The 15,391-nt window shown below is 59.0% G+C and overlaps 2 protein-coding genes across 3 annotated transcripts; both read left to right on the forward strand.

Annotated features, from left to right (window-relative positions):
- The first annotated feature begins 662 nt into the window (after positions 1-662).
- Positions 663-4,408, forward strand: PTGDR (prostaglandin D2 receptor). 2 transcript variants are annotated; one of them, XM_055793656.1, is made up of 2 exons: positions 663-1,601; positions 3,903-4,408. In XM_055793656.1, the coding sequence occupies exons 1-2, from the start codon at positions 786-788 to the stop codon at positions 4,383-4,385; spliced, it is 1,299 nt and encodes a 432-aa protein (XP_055649631.1). In that variant the 5' UTR covers positions 663-785; the 3' UTR covers positions 4,386-4,408. The 2 variants fall into 2 exon arrangements, with proteins under 2 accessions (XP_055649631.1, XP_005243087.2); XM_005243030.3 differs by having other exon boundaries at positions 664-1,601; positions 3,757-4,157.
- A 4,546-nt stretch (positions 4,409-8,954) lies between these two features.
- PTGER2 (prostaglandin E receptor 2) lies at positions 8,955-15,085 on the forward strand. The gene is made up of 2 exons (XM_055793625.1): positions 8,955-11,765; positions 13,785-15,085. The coding sequence occupies exons 1-2, from the start codon at positions 10,917-10,919 to the stop codon at positions 14,028-14,030; spliced, it is 1,095 nt and encodes a 364-aa protein (XP_055649600.1). The 5' UTR covers positions 8,955-10,916; the 3' UTR covers positions 14,031-15,085.
- The last annotated feature ends 306 nt before the right edge of the window (positions 15,086-15,391 follow it).

Consider the following 15,391-nt stretch of genomic DNA (forward strand, 5'->3'; position numbering starts at 1 on the left):
GGCTGGGTTGAAGGCTGAGCGCTGCACGTCTCCCGGGATGTACAGAGGGAGGGCACCCCGAGGAGCGAGGGCATGGGGCAAAGGGCTCCCTGGGAGCGCAGGGGGCGCTGGGCAGGAGATGGCACCCAGCAGCGAAATGCCCCTGGGGTAACTCTGTCCATTCCCTGCCTTACCTGCCCCAGTGCAGCAGCTGGCCTTGGCCCCAGCCCTCCACCCCATCACCCCACTCAGACCCAACACACCTCCCCCCCGGACCCCTGCCGCGGGCTTGCCCCCAACTCCCTTACCGGCAGCCAGCCCTGGGGGCTCAGCATACTGGTTCCAGCCCCCCCCCCCCCAGGGCCTCAGCCCCGACCCTTTTGCCTGTGACCCCCCCGCGACTCTGCCGTATCCCCCCCCCCATACCCCAGGTCCCCTGCCCCCGTTCTGCGCCCCACAACCCCCCTGCCCACGCACCCAGCTGCCACCCACTTCTCCGGACCCTCCCCGGGCTCAGCCCCCGGGGCTCGCCCCCGCCCGCCGCCGCGGCTCGCCGCGGGGGGGTTGTAGCGGGTCCCCCCGGCCCCCAGCCGCCCCCCGCCGGGCCGGGGCGGGCCGGGCAGCGGGAAGGAGCCGCCCCGGGGGCCGTACCCGGCCGTGCCGCCCCGCCTCCCCGCTCCCTCCCCCCTCCGCCCCACCGGGGCCAGTCGCCGCCGGCAGCCGCGGCGCAGCCCGGTGCGGTGCGTCCCGGTAGGCTACGGGCTGTCCCAACCCGGTGCGGCTCAGCCCCTTGCGGGACTATCCCGATGGAGACGGAGGGTTACCGGTGCCGTAGCAGCCGGTACATCGAGGGAGGGCAGTCGGCGGTGCCCAGCTCGGTGCTGTTTGCCGCCGGGCTGTTGGGCAACGTGCTGGCCTTACTGCTGCTGGGCCAGCACCGGCGCCGCTCCCGGTCCCCCGGCGGCCGCCCGCCGCGGGTCTCCGCTTTCTACGTGCTGGTGAGCGGACTGGCAGTCACCGACCTGCTGGGCAAGTGCCTGCTCAGCCCCATCGTGCTGGCAGCCTACGCCTACAACCGCAGCCTCAGCGAGCTGGGGCCGGGCGGGCGCAGCGAGGGCGAGCCGGGCGTCCTCTGCCAGCTCTTCGCCTTCCTCATGGCCTTCTTCGGGCTGGCCCCCACCCTGCTGCTGCTGGCCATGGCGCTGGAGTGTTGGCTCTCCCTGGGGCATCCCTACTTCTACCGACGGCACTTCACCCGGCGGCTGGGTGCCACACTGGGGCCGGTGGCGGCAGGGCTCTGCGCCCTTTTCTGCGCCCTGCCACTACTGGGCTTCGGGGTGCCCATGCAGTATTGCCCCGGCACGTGGTGCTTCATCCGTATGGCCGGTGGCGGGCCGCGCCACCTCAGCTTCCCCGTCCTCTATGCCAGCTTGATGGGCCTGTTGGTGCTGGCCATCGGTGCCTGCAACGTGAGCAGCATGCGGCACCTCTACAGCATGGCACGGCGGCAGCCCCACCGTGGGCCCGCTGCCACCGCTGCCCCGCATATGGAAGAGCTCGACCACCTCATCCTGCTGGGGCTCATGACCGTCCTCTTCACCATCTGCTCCCTGCCGCTCATCGTGAGTACTCCTACTGGCTCCCTTGCCCGGAACAGAACCCACAATGCCCCCTGCCCCCGGGAGCTCGGGTGGTTGCTTTGCCCCCCCCCCCCCCCCCCCCGAATACCCACCACCCCATCCCCATGGGTCTGTCATTGCATTAACCTCCACACACTCCCCCTGCCTCCCAAGGAGGTTGGATTGTTGCTTTGGTCCTCTCTGAATAGTCCCTCACCCTGTCCGTGGGGCTCAGGTCATTGCCTAAACCCCCTTGGCATAACCCCCACATCCACCACCACACAGTCCTGGGGGGCCAGGTTGTTGCTTTGGCCCCTTGGAAAAAAACTCTGGCACCACCACTCACTCCCAGAGGTGTTAGGAGTGGGGGTTTCATTGCTTTAGTCCCCCCTGAATAACCCACCATACCACGCTGACCCTGAGGGTCAGGTTATTGCTTTAACCTCCCCCCCCCGCCCCCCATCCCATTCTGCCAGGTTGCCCCCTCAATAGCCACCACCCGCACCACATCTCCAGCAGTTAATTTATAACTTTAATGCCCGCCCCCCCCCCCCCCCACGGCCTGAATGATCCCCCATTACCACTACTCTGTGCCAGGGGTGTCGCGGAGGGGGGGTGTCAGAGAGTTACTTTGGTCCTCTCTGAGTGTCCCCTACCCTGTCCCAGGGGTCTGGCTGTTGCTTTAATCCCCATGGAATAACCCTAGCAGTACCACCCAGTCCCAGGATGGGGGGTTAATTCATTGCGCTAATCCCGCTGGAATAACCACACCACTACCCTGTCCCGGGGGTTGGTTAAACCTCCATGGAATACCTGCTCCCCCTCCATCACCACCACCCCATCCCAGGAAGGGTTGTATCACTGTGTTGCCCCCTCCCAGAATACCCACCACCAGCATCATGACCCCAAGTGTTAGTTCACTGCTTTAAACCTCATGGAATATTCCCCCCCCCCATCACCATCACTCTATCTGAGAGCTGCCAGGGGAAGGGCTGGGTAATTACTTTGGCCCCATCTGAGTGTCCCCCACCCCATCCCAGGGGTCTGTTCATTGCTTTAATCCCATTGGAATAACCCCCCCACACACACAGTGGTTGCCCCAGAGGTGTTGAAGGTGATGGGGGGGTAAGTTTATTGCTTTAGCCCCTTGAAATAACTGTGCCCCTCCCCCAGCTCCTGTTCCTAGGGAGATTCGTTCATTGCGCTAGAGCTTTCCATAACCCACCCATTCCCACACACACACACCCCCGCCAGTCCCGGAGGTGCTGGGTGGATCCAGCTCCCAACCACACTGGCTTTCCCAACCTAGGGGAAATCCTCCCTGAAATCCTTCCACTTCTTCCCCGGGGGTGGGGGTCCCGCTGGTGGAGTGGGGGGGGGGAGACCCCCAATGTGACAGAACCCTAAGTGGCCCCCTCCCTCAGTGTCCCATGGCCCTGGGCTGGATCCTGCAGCATCACCTTGCCGTTAGCCTCTGTAGGCAAAGCTCATGCTGCAAAGGGGGCTATCCCAAAATCAGGATGAGGGTGCAGGTGCTGCCACTGCCCTAGGCGACAACTTCCACCTCCGCTCCCCATCCCCTCTATCACATCCTGGGAGCCCATATTGTGATGCACCAGTCACCAGTAGCCCTGGCGCGAGTGGTTTTGTAATAACCCCAGTGAAAGCCCTGTGGTCCTCAAAGAAGCAGGGTTTGGGGCTGGATGTGGAGGTGGAGGAAGGACCTTAACCCAGCAAGGGCCCCCACCTGGCAGCCCTCCAGCTGAGTTACCCAGTGGATGCCTAGTCTGATACCCATCGTGGGGTGGAGGACAATGCAAGTGGGGTGCCCCAGCCTTGGGAGCAGAGTTGCACCCTCCTGCGGAGCCTGCGTGCTTCCTTTGTCTATGAAACTACCCCAGTCACCAGGGACACCTCTTCAGCTCTGACCTCCTGGCCCTGATGGGGACATGGTGCCCTTATGCCACCACTGTCTGTGGCATAGCCCCAGCTCCCAGTTTCAGGACTTGCAACACACAACATGTGCTGATTTGATGCATAAGGATATTGAGGGTTTAAAACTTCTTTTCCTACCCCCAGGGGAATCTCCTTACTCTCAACTTTACCCCTGTAGTGAGATCTTTCTTCATTTTTCCCTATTTCTTTGGGGTTTTGACAGATCCGAGCATATATGGGGGCTTTTGCTGCTGATATCAATGAGAATGCTGACCTCAGTGCCCTGCGGTTCCTCTCCGTGAACTCCATCGTGGACCCCTGGGTCTTCATCATCTTCCGCACCTCCGTCTTCCGCATGTTTGTCCGCAGGGTTTGCCGGAGGCTAAATTCCCGGAAAGCCACCCTGAAGGGACCTGTCCCGGGGGAGGACGGCCAGTTCTGTCCCCTGGGCTGGCGCAGGACAGACACCCCACAGCTTGGCTTCCCCTGAACCTGTGGGTCTTGCAGAAGCTGGCACCTGCTGGTGAGGACGAGGAGCAAGCCTTCGGCCCTGTACCCCTGCCCCGGAGCATCCTGAGGCAGCATGGGGCTGGCGCAGGCAGGGATGGCGTCCGGCTTGCAGTGAGGGGCAGGCGTGAAGTGTTTCTGCACCCTCCCCAGGCTGCGTTTCACCCCAGAGAGGAACCTTGTGGGGGTTCCTGGATACCTGTGAATATTTCTGAGCAGCAGCACTTTGTGGAGGGTTTGGGGAGCACCCGGCTCCAGGAAAGCAGGAGGGTTTTGGCGTGTGGCTTCAGGGCAGTGGGGACGCACAGGGCGGAGAGGGGGTGGGTGTGTGTGTCCATCAAATAAAAGTGGTTCGGAGCCCTGCTCTATCACCTTGTCCTGTGCATGATCCCCTTCTACACCAAGGGAGGTTATGTGGGACTGGTTTGGGGTGTCCCCAGAATGGGTGAGGGGGGTGTGAGGGGATACTTTGGAGGTGTGGAGACTCAGAAACTTCAGCAGCAGCTCATGGCTGCACCAAGGAGCTGGAGGGCAGGCAGTGTCCCTCCCTCTCTCCCTGGGACACACATCATCCCTCCCCAGCACACCCGTTATCCCTCCCTGGGATGCACATCGTCCCTCCCCAACCCCATATTCCCTGAGCAGAGCTGTGGTTTCTCTGCCGTGGCTTGCTCTTCTCTTGAAAATTGATTCCTCCAAGTGCTAATGTTGCATTTGTGTTACTCAGATAGCTACCTGTCCTGCTGTAATTATTTTAATTCAGTATTTATGATGATCCTGAGACCTAATAAGAGCAGTAATTGAGAGAATACAGAGCCTGGGATGTATAACCTCACCGGTGCAGGCATGCGAGCAAACGATCATTTTAATGAAAGATCTATTTCCCCTCAACCACATGTATTAACTGGATTTAGTATCTGCCTCAAGTGACCATTTAGGCCAAAAAAATTATAGTGACCAAAGTCCCCATCTGCTTAGTGTCCTTGGAGAAGACAGGGCAAATACTTCTCTCCCTCTATTTAGCTAAGCCTTGCAACGTGCATTTATGTTCCTGCCAGTTCTCGTGTATTTACTCTTGGTGTCAAATGGATTCTGTTTTTGAAGGAAGAAACTCACGCAAATCTATCTTGGGGATTTTTGGAGGCAACCTGGTTGGGTTGGCTCTGCCAGTTGGACCAGCCAGGCTCTCCTGGCTGGAGAAAAGGGCAGACCTATATTTGGGGCTGTACTGGGGGGTCTTCAAGCTCCCTGCTCCTTGTCTTTTATCAGGGTTTTCTAAGGAAAAAGAAATGAAATGAGGGTTGGTCCCTCTATCGGTTTCATGTTACTGGCAGTATTGACTTGGAGATGGCTCACGTGGGACTGCAGAGTCAACAGCCCTGAGCCTGCGCTGTGGCTTTCACCGGACCTGTTTCACCTCAGCAGGATGAAGGTGAGATAACAGCTCTGCAAAATCTTGCTGTTGCCCCCCCCCTGCCGTGGGATCTCCTTCACTGTATGGATTCACACACCACTCCAGACAGAAAGACCAGGCACGGCCAGGCTAACAGTGTGTGCAGCAATGTGAGCGGTGGGTGCCCAGCTGGGACAGCCCATCATCCGCCCATCACCCCAGCCAGGATTCACTCCTGGAGAGTCTGCCAGGAGATGTCCCTGCCCTGCAATATGTGTACTTAGAGCCCAGGGCAACCATGCTCCATGCAAAGCAACAATTAAATTAAAAAAAAAACCAAACACAACAGATTCTTTGTTAAGGTGTACGAATACAGACTTCATCTAAGCTCTGAGATGATGCATAGACCGTCGTGTCTGACCCATCCATGAATCTGTCGTCAGAGGAAAGAAATCATGGAGCCACCAAGCACGATGGGGGCTTGCAGGCTGCCAGGGTGACTCCCCTGTCCCCACACTATCCCCGTTCCCTGGCTGAGCTCGCGCACATCGCGGCGACCTTGACACGCTCATCTGGCTCCAGTAGTGCTTTTAATTGGCATTCTGCCCTCATTGGTGTCCTACCTGCTCTGGGAGCAGACTTGGAGTCTCCAGCCGGCCGCCGCTATCTCTGGGCAAGCCGAGCTCCAGCTGCAGCCAACAAGGTTTCTGCTAGCGGCTGGACGCCAGGCCACCCTCCAAGCAGATAAAATCACTCCTCAACGTGTTTCTGGGCCTGGGGCTGCCGTATCGCGCTCCTCTCCAGAGATGGCAGCACGTCCCCAGCCAGGACTGGGCTCCCAGCCTGCCTGAGCACGCTGGGTGCAGCCGCTGCGAGGAAGGGGCTGCCGCTCTCCCAGTCGCTCCCTTGGACAACCCACTTTTCAATGCCTGAACACATATGGTTTGGGGCTTTGAGAGTTACATCAAAGCTCAGAGCCCCTTCCTATTGCCCAGCTTGGAAAAAATGAAAATAAAATAAAAATGAAAAATCCCTGCAACACGCAGTTTAGTTGTAGATGTTGCTAAGCAGGAACACAAAAGCCCAGAGGCTCAGGGCTCTCCGGCCAAATGCTGAAGAGGTGAGAGCTGCTGTGTGAGCCCTCCCTGACTGCATCCTCCTTCCAGGCTCCTCGCACTGCTCAGTCATTCCCCATGCCCCCCCCCCGCCAGAGTGCTCCTGTGCCAGCGATCCTCAAAGGGACGGACCTAATGCTTACTGAAGGCAATAAAGAGACGCTGCTCGGCTCAAGGCTGTGGCTCATGCCAACGATGCTCTTTTTGGAGCTGTTATGCCATGCCTGCTACCCTCTGGCACTGCCAGCTGCCCTGTCCCACGCTCCTGGTGCCACTAGCATCACCTAACCCTGCATCTCTCTCCTTTCCTGGACATAAATCAATAAATCAAGCACAGTCAGGTGTTGCTGGGTTTTTTTCAGCTCATGAAATCCAAGCACAACTTCGCACAAGCTCATTTCCCAGAAAATTGTTTAGTTCTTGCGAAGAGCTTTCTTTTTTTTTTTTTTTTCATTGTCTGCCTGCATTTTTCAGCCATTCTGGACGCAGAAAGGCACGTGCCTGGGCAGGCAGCAGCACCAGGGCTGCCAGGCACCCAAGCCAGGACGCTCAGCCTTCGGGGCTGTAAGACACAACCGGTCCAAAAGCGGCTTGATTTTTTTTTTTAACCCATGTACCCAGGTGCTTGCACAGGACGGCAAAGCCAAAGCCGGTGCTCAGCCCTGCTTTTCCAGGGAGGTGCATGCGGCTGCTGGCAGCCCCGACGCGTGAGATAAGGGACGGGGCTGGGAAGGATTGGGAAGAAAAATTATGTCTGGCTTTGCTAAAAGCAAGCCATATGGGGTTTTGGTTTAAAAGGGTTGAAATCCACCTCTGCAGTCCATCCTTGCACAGACAGGAGGGCTGTTCTCCTCCCTGCCCCTGGTGCCAAAACCGTCCTTTAAAACCTACCAGGGACAGAGCAGGATCCCCCCTGCCCCCACCCCCCCAACCACAGGCAGCAGACTCCAGCTGCGGAGTCCTCTTGGCTACAGGGTTTATACAAAATTCATGCAGCTTTCCTACAAGCCCAGAGTTTTTTGTTCAAGTGGGCCAACCCTGGAAGTTCTTTAGAGAAAACAATGCCAACCCTTGGGAGGATATATGAGGGGCGCGTCCAGAGCCGGGCAGGGGCTGGGGCACAAGGCTGATGGGGGGCGGCTGAGGGAGCTGGGGGGGTCAGCCTGGAGGGAAGGGGCTCAGGGGGGACCTTATTGCTCCCTACAGCTGCCTGAAAGGAGGGTGTAGCGAGGTGGGGGTCAGTCTCTTCTCTCCAGTAACAAGCAATAGGACAAAAGGAAACAGCCCCAAGTTGTGCCAGGGAAGGTTTAGATTGGATATGAGGAAAAACTTCTTCACCTAAAAGGTTGTCAAGCACTGGCACAGACTGCCCAGGGGAGTGGTCGAGGCACCGTCCCTGGAGGTATTTCAAAGAGGTGTAGATGTGGCCCTTGGGGACAGGGTTTAGTGGTGGGCTTGGCAGTGCTGGGTTAACAGCTGGTCTCTATGATCTTAAGAGTCTTTTCCAACGCAATTCTATTTGGTCCTTGTTAGAGGCAAGACACCCGAGATAAACAAAAGGAAGAAAATAAATACTTCCCAAGAAACAGACAGATTGTACCAAGTGGCCTGTTCCTGGTTTTGAGCTCAGAAGGGGGAGGGGGGGGAAAAAAGCCCAGCAATTTTCCTATTATTGCAAAAACATCCCATCAGAGGTGCCTGCTGGCTGAGAAGCCTGAAGCCCCAAATGGGTATTTAAGACTCCATTAGCTGCCAGGAAAATGAGCTCCAGAAGATGCCAAAACCCCTTCCCGAGCTGTGACATGGAACACCAGAAAGGAGTAGGAGGCTGGGAAAAGCCTTGGAGCAACCACCCGACAGGGTGCCTTCTGCTTGGAAAAGGTCTCCAGAGAAGCAGACTGCAGCCTCCACAAGCTGCTCGGATGGGCCAGGCCAGGATTTGGTCTCAGCTCCATTTTTTATCCTGATTTTTGTGGTTAATTGGATTTGTTTTGGGTTGTGGGTCTCATCCAGCCCTCAGGAAACCAACAGGATTGTTCCCACCATCAGATGTGTCCACATGCTTTGGTGCTCTGCTGGATCAGGTCTGCAGGGCTGGGAGCGAGGTTAAAAGAGGTGCTGGGATGTGCGTTTTTCTGGGCCACCTGCATGCAGGGTTAGTCTGGGAATTGGCTAAAACACCTTCCCCTCCATCACACCCCTCGTTTTTGCCATGGGAATGGGGAGGGCTGGGGCTGTGGGTGCCCTGCCGCTGGCACAGTGAGTGCGTGTCCTCCCCAATGCGCTGAGAAGCCTTCGATCTGCCTGACAGAAGAAACCAAAGGGAGGAAGAGGAGCAGTACCTCGGAAATGGAGGTACTGTCACAAACCACAGCTCACCCAGCTCTGGAGTTTGTTGAGTAACGTATTTCCTTTACGAAGTTCCTGTTAGAAAAGCAAGATTTTAAAGAGAACAGCCAAAATGCACTTGAGGCAGCAACCTGCCACATCCATGCTGGAGTCAGTCAATGCCACGCCGTTTCCCTGGGGTTTGGGGGGACTTTGCAAGGAGAATTTCCCATTAGGACATGGATGAAGGGGTGCACCTGAGCCGGATCCCAGCTTGGAGGTCAAGGGCAAAGGCTTTGCTCTCAGCATGGAGGGAAGAGGACTGGGGTCATGGCTGAGGAAATACTACGCAACAGCAAGAGTTTCCTGCGCCATCTGCTGAGCCCCTTCTACAAGCTCTTTCTCAGCCCCCGCACGGGCTTGGGTGCCCTGCCTGCCATCTACACCTTCTCTGCCACCTTCTGCTCCTTGCTGCTGGTGGGCTTTGGGCACTACGTGCAGTATTGCCCTGGCACCTGGTGCTTTATCCAGATACACCTGGACTACCTCCAGCACAGGCAGGAGCTTTCCTGGAACTGGTATGAGGGGCAGATGAGCCGCGCTCAGCCAGGCTGGCAGCAGGAAGAGGGGCTCCCACCGATGTCCCCCCACCACACTCACGACCAGACACCAGCTGAAGGCTGCACCCCCATGGGGACCTCTGATGATACATGGGAGAGGAGTCAATGGGGACGTGTTGTGGGGCTGGCCACGGGGCGGGGGGTTCTGGGTGGGCTCCGGGTGCTTCTGGGGCTGTGGGGAAGCCATCCACACAGCCCAGGCTCTGCTGTGGCTCCCTGGTAGCCCACGGTGAGCAGGATGGTGGAGATGGCACCAGAGCTCATCGTGCCTTGGGGTCCTTGGGCCAGCACCAGCACTCGCTGCCCACCTGGGGCTCCCGGAGCTGTACCGGCACCAAGGCTTAAAGTAAACTTGGTGCTCCCTAAGCGGTACCAGGTATCGCTGGGAGTCAAGGATCCCAGATGGGCACCGGGTCTTGCCGTACCCCTCGGGGATCCCAGATGAGCATGGTGCCTCGCTGTGCCTTGGGGCTCCTGGAGCTTTCTAAGGCTCCCGGTCCGGTACCGGGACTCTCAGGCTTGATTGGGGCTGGCTGTGTGTGTGGCTCCCAGAGCAGCACCGGGGCTGGCCATGCCACTGGGCTCCCAGATCAGCATCGGGGCTGGCCTGGTGTCCAGGCCCCCGCAGCAGCACCGGGGCTCCCGGACCAGTACCGGGTCTTGCTGTGAGCCCGGGGCTCCCGGCCCAGCATCGGGGCCGCCCATGCACGGGGCTCTCGGTCCAGTACGGAGACCGCAGGACTGGCCGGGGGCTGGCCGTTAGAGGGGCTCCCGGCCTCGTACCGCGGCTGGCCGTGCCCCGGGGCTCCCGGAGCCGTACCAGGGGTCCCTGACCTGACAGGGGCTGGCCGTGCCCCAGGGCTCCCGGAAAGGCACCGGGGCTCCCGGACCAGACGGGGGCTGGCCGTGTGAGGGGTTTCCGCAGCAGCACCGGGGCTCTCGGACCGGCACCAGGACTGTCCGTGTGCAGAGCTCCCGACCCGGTACCGGGACTCTAGGCCCAGATGGGGGCTGGCCGTGCCTCGGGGCTCTCGGAGCCGCACCGGGACTTCCCGACCGGCACGGAGGCTGGCCGTGAGAGGGGCTCCCCGTCCGGTACCGGGGCTGGCCGTGCCTGGGGGCTCCCGGAGCGGCACCGGGGCTCCCCGACAGGACGAGGGCTGGTCGTGTGAGGGGCTCTCGCAGCAGCACCGGGACTCCCGGCCCGGTACCGGGACTTCCCGACCGGCACGGAGGCTGGCCGTGAGAGGGGCTCCCGGCCCCGTACCGGGGCTGGCCGTGCCTCGGGGCTCCCGGAGCCGCCCCAGGAGGGGCCGGGGGGCGGCCCGGGGCCCGGCGCGGGGCGGGCGCGGGGCGGGGGGGCAGCGCGGAGGCGGTGCCGGCGGGGCGGGCGGCGGCGCAGTCGGGCGGCGGCGGCGGGATGAACGGGACGGGCCGGGGGCTTTGCGAGCGCAGCGGAGCGCTACCGGCCGGGGCCCGCCCGCTGGTCAGTGCCCTCATGTTCTCGGCCGGGCTCTTGGGCAACCTGCTGGCCCTGGGGCTGCTGCTCTGCCGCCGGGGCCCCCGCGCCCGCCCGCCCTCCCTCTTCCACGTCCTGGTGCTGGCCCTGGTGGTCACCGACCTGCTGGGCACCTGCTCTGTCAGCCCCTTCGTCCTGGCCTCCTACCACCGCAACTGCACCCTGACCGCCCTGGCCCAAGGAGGACACATCTGCCTCTACTTCGGCTTTGCCATGAGCTTCTTTGGCCTCGCCACCATGCTAATCCTCTTCGCCATGGCGCTGGAGCGATGCCTGGCCCTGGGGCAGCCTTACTTCTATGAGCGCTTTCTCAGCCCCCGCACGGGCTTGGTTGCCCTGCCCGCCATCTACACCTTCTCCGCCGCCTTCTGCTCCTTGCCGCTGGTGGGCTTCGGGCGCTATGTGCAGTATTGCCCTGGCACCTGGTGCTTCATCCAAATGCACCTGGACTACCTCCAGCACAACGGCAGCAGGGAGGTGTCTGGCTTGGACGTCACCTTCTCGCTTCTCTACGCCACCCTGCTCCTCTTCCTCATCCTCTCCGTGCTGCTCTGCAACCTCAGCGTCATTGCCAACCTGGCCCGCATGCACCGCCGCGGGCAGAAGACCCGCCGGTTGGCCACACTTGAGCAGCCCCGGCCATCTGGCAGCTGCGTCCGGCGCATGTTCTCCATGGCTGAGGAGATTGACCACCTCCTTCTCCTCTCCATCATGACCATCACCTTTGTCATCTGCTCCCTGCCATTCACGGTGAGTGCAACTACCTCTCAGCTGGGCTGGGGTCCCTCTCCCCAGCACTCCCATTTCTCTCCCTCTCTTTATAAAGCTCCCTCTGACTCCAGTGCTCAGACCTCAAGGGTTGAGGTCAAAGCTTAGCTCTTCCTGAAGCTTGAGAGACCCCAGCTCTGCCATAAACTCGAGGTGATCTGCACATCCCTTGGGGAACTGGGAAAACCGCTCCCCATATCCCCAGTGCCAGAAGGTGGACAGGGTGGCAGGAGGGTGGGGTGGCAGGATGACAGGGTGGCAGGAAGATGGGGTGGCAGGAGCAGAGGTGCCCTCCCATCGCACAGAGGCTCCGAGGCCAGGCAGTGTGGCTCAGGCAGGGTCTGGGGTAGGGGTCCGCAGGACCACGCAGCATCCCTGTGGTTCCTGGGAGCTGGGAACTCATGCTGGAGGTGTGAGGGGTGGCAGAACAATAAATTAGGCGTGGCTATTGCTGGGAACAGAGATCCGGCACTTGGGCCACAGCGAGCCTCTTCCCAGGAGTTGTACCCACATCCTGTGCCCCGTCCATGCACGAGGCTTCCAGCAGAAATACGGGGTTGAAACACTGCAGCCAAGTGAGGAAGGGGAGAGAGCGAGTCCCTTGATTCTGCCCTGGGCTCTCCTCATTGAAGGGCTGCTCTTCATCCATCCACCCAAGCCCTATTAAACCAGCAGCATCGTGGACTCCGGAGCACCTCAAGCCACTCGTGTGCCTTGCTGGTGTGTGCAAGCCTGCTGCTGTGGAGGGTCATTTTGTTCCCATTAGAAGCAAGCCCCACCAAGGTTGGGAGCACAGCCAGTGCTAATTTTGTGCTCATGGAGTTAAATAGATGCTACCTTCCCTTCGTGCTCCCTTTCTTCTCCCAAGGGAAAAGAAAATAACCACAGGCTGTAGCAGAGCCAGGCTGCCTGGGTTTTAAGACAGAGAAAAGACAAAGCAGTAATGTCCCAATGCTCGTGAGCATCCCAAGAGCTAGAGTCAATATTTTGAGAGATGCTTCAGCTGCTGTCAGTGGGCCCACACATGATGGGCAGCTCTCCCTGTGTTCCAAAAAAGCCCAGGTTTGGGTGCTGTGGTGGGACCCCTTGGTGGAGACATGTGGGCAGGGCTCTGCGGGTCTGGTTGGGGCAGATGGGATGGGAAGGTGCCACTGGTGGCGATCCTGTGGGCCCTGTAGTAGCAGATATAGTCTTATCCAGAAACACAGTGGCTTTTCTTTTCCCATCACCCAGCTCCCGTGTGGGGTTGTGTTTGGGCTGCATTTTGGCAGTGTCTCAAACCGAGCTGCCCAACGCTGCTGGTGCCTCCTTGGTGTGACAGTTTCTCTTCTGGCCAGGGCTGCCAATGGCAGCCACCCTCTGAGAATGAGCCCAGGCACATGAACCCAGTGAGCATCAGGCAACAGCACCACAAAATCCTTCCCCAAAAAGCCTGGAGCAGCCCTTGGAAGTGCTGCACTGTCAGCATCCCCTGGCATCGTCTGCACTGTGGCCCCTCGTGCACCAGAATGCACCATCCCTGGCTGGTACCCAATGGATCCCAGCCAGAGGGGGGATGCTCATGCCTCCTGTGCCCCCAGCTCCCATCCCCTCTCCCCCGAAGTGAGGGGGTGACGATTCAACCTGTATGAGTAAGGATTGCTGAGTCACCCTTCCAGGAAGCCCCATGAACTACTATGAGTCGGCATGTTGCAGGAAGGACCGGAGTGGTCCAGCACTCTGCATCCTGTCCATCTTGCACATTTATTTGTCCTGTGTGATTTTCAAGGTGAGACCCACCACTTCCATAACTAGTCGCTGGCTTAATTGCATTACGGCTACACAAAGCCTTGCTGCATGCTGAGAGCAGAGGCAGACCTGGCTTTCATTAGCAAGAAGTTCATTTAAACTGGTGGAGGCGGCAAGTGTGCTGTGACAGCCCAGATTTCTCCAAGAAGCTGCCTGGGGGCTGGATCCTGGAAGCCCAGACCTGGCATTATTTCTCCCCATTGTGTTTTGCAGATCCGTGCCTATGTGAACAAGTTCAGCGAGGAAGAAGACAACCACGACTGGGACCTCCTAGCCCTGAGATTTCTCTCTATTAATTCCATCGTTGACCCTTGGGTCTTTGCCATCCTGAGGCCACCGGTCCTGCGGTTCATGCGCTCGGCGCTGTGCTGCCAGGTGACCCCTGCGAGCCAAGACAGACAGACTCCATCCCCCGCAAAGACAAAACTGGCAGCACGGCTGGACCCTTGTGGGCAGTAGATCCATCGGCCATTCCAGGAGACATCTGCCAGGTGAAGCACAGCCCTGACAGATGTTAATGGATCCCTGCCTTATGGCCTATAAAGAGACGTATCTGCTGCAGGGTGCGCCAGGTACGAATGGCTCGGGCTAGGTGTCACCGCATGTCTGGGAAGCCCCTGGAAAGCTGATGCAGTCTCTCACAGGGCAAAAAATACAGCAGGACAAGATCAGGAGGGCTGATGAGTACCTGGATAGCTCTGTCTCCCTTAAATAGGGCTGCTCCTGCCTGGTAAAGGATGCAGGCTGCATTCAGCCACGCTGCAGGTTGGTCAGGGGGTGAAGAATGGGGGGGCTTTGTTATAACACTGCTGCTGTGGGGGGTGTCAGGGAGGAGAGCTTCCCACTGGTGTGCTCCCCAGCAAGGTCCCTGCAATTGTTTCAGGCTGAAGGCAGCGTGCAGGAGGGGTACAGGTCCTGGAGATGGGGCTGGGTGGCTGCCATTGCTGCAAGCACCCGTCTCTGCCCCCAGGTCCCTAGGGACTGGGTAGGAGAGGAAGGGAGCAGTGTGTCCCCAAATACTCCCCTTCATTTGTTAGGCAGGTTGCCTAAAGAAATGCAGTTTATCAGGTGTCGGTCTGTGTGCATGTGTCTGTCTGTCTGTCCCCCAGCCGTTTGTAGGCTCCAGTGGGTGCCAGCCCAGCATGTCTGAGGGGCACTGGGGCAGAAAAAAAGCCAGTGTGGCACTTCCCTTGGGCTGTGATGGCAGCAGAGCTGTGTGGCCCCTCCTGAGCCACATTTTGCAGTTTTCTTTGCCCTGTAGTTTGTGCAGGAGCTGACAAGGGGAATAAAGAGCCCAATGAGGGGGAGAGGTTTTGGTCGCAGCTGTGGCCTTACCCATAACCAGGTATGGTTATAGTCCAGGGTTATGCTGCTGATGGGTTTTGGGTTGGTGTGGAGAGGGCTCATCCTCCTGGGCTGCCTGGCGAAGTGCCCTTGATTGCCCTCCTGCTGGCTTGAGACAAGCCTGCTCAGGGGCATCACTTCTGGAGAGGTTTTTGTTTTTGTTTTGCTTTTTTAAAAAAGGCAAACACCCCCAAGAAAACCAAAAGACCCAAGTGCAGAAACATCCAGATCATCAATCCTGCCCCATTAGACAGCATCCTTCAGCACTGCTATATTGTTTTGTGGGATGCCTGTTGCTCTTTGGGGCTCTGGGCTGGTCCTCATGGGGGTAAGGAGCATCCGAGCCTGTAGGTGAGCTGAGTTTGTCCTGAGGCTGTCACTGCTGCTAGGGCTTGCTGGGGGGGTTGTGGCTCCCCTTTGCGCAGCATCCAATACACACAGTGTCATTGGGCTGTTGCAAGCGGGTCGTCTCGTTT

The sequence above is a fragment of the Falco peregrinus genome, chromosome 1 (genome assembly GCF_023634155.1).
Source record: "Falco peregrinus isolate bFalPer1 chromosome 1, bFalPer1.pri, whole genome shotgun sequence".
Classification (NCBI taxonomy): Eukaryota; Metazoa; Chordata; class Aves; order Falconiformes; family Falconidae; genus Falco; species Falco peregrinus.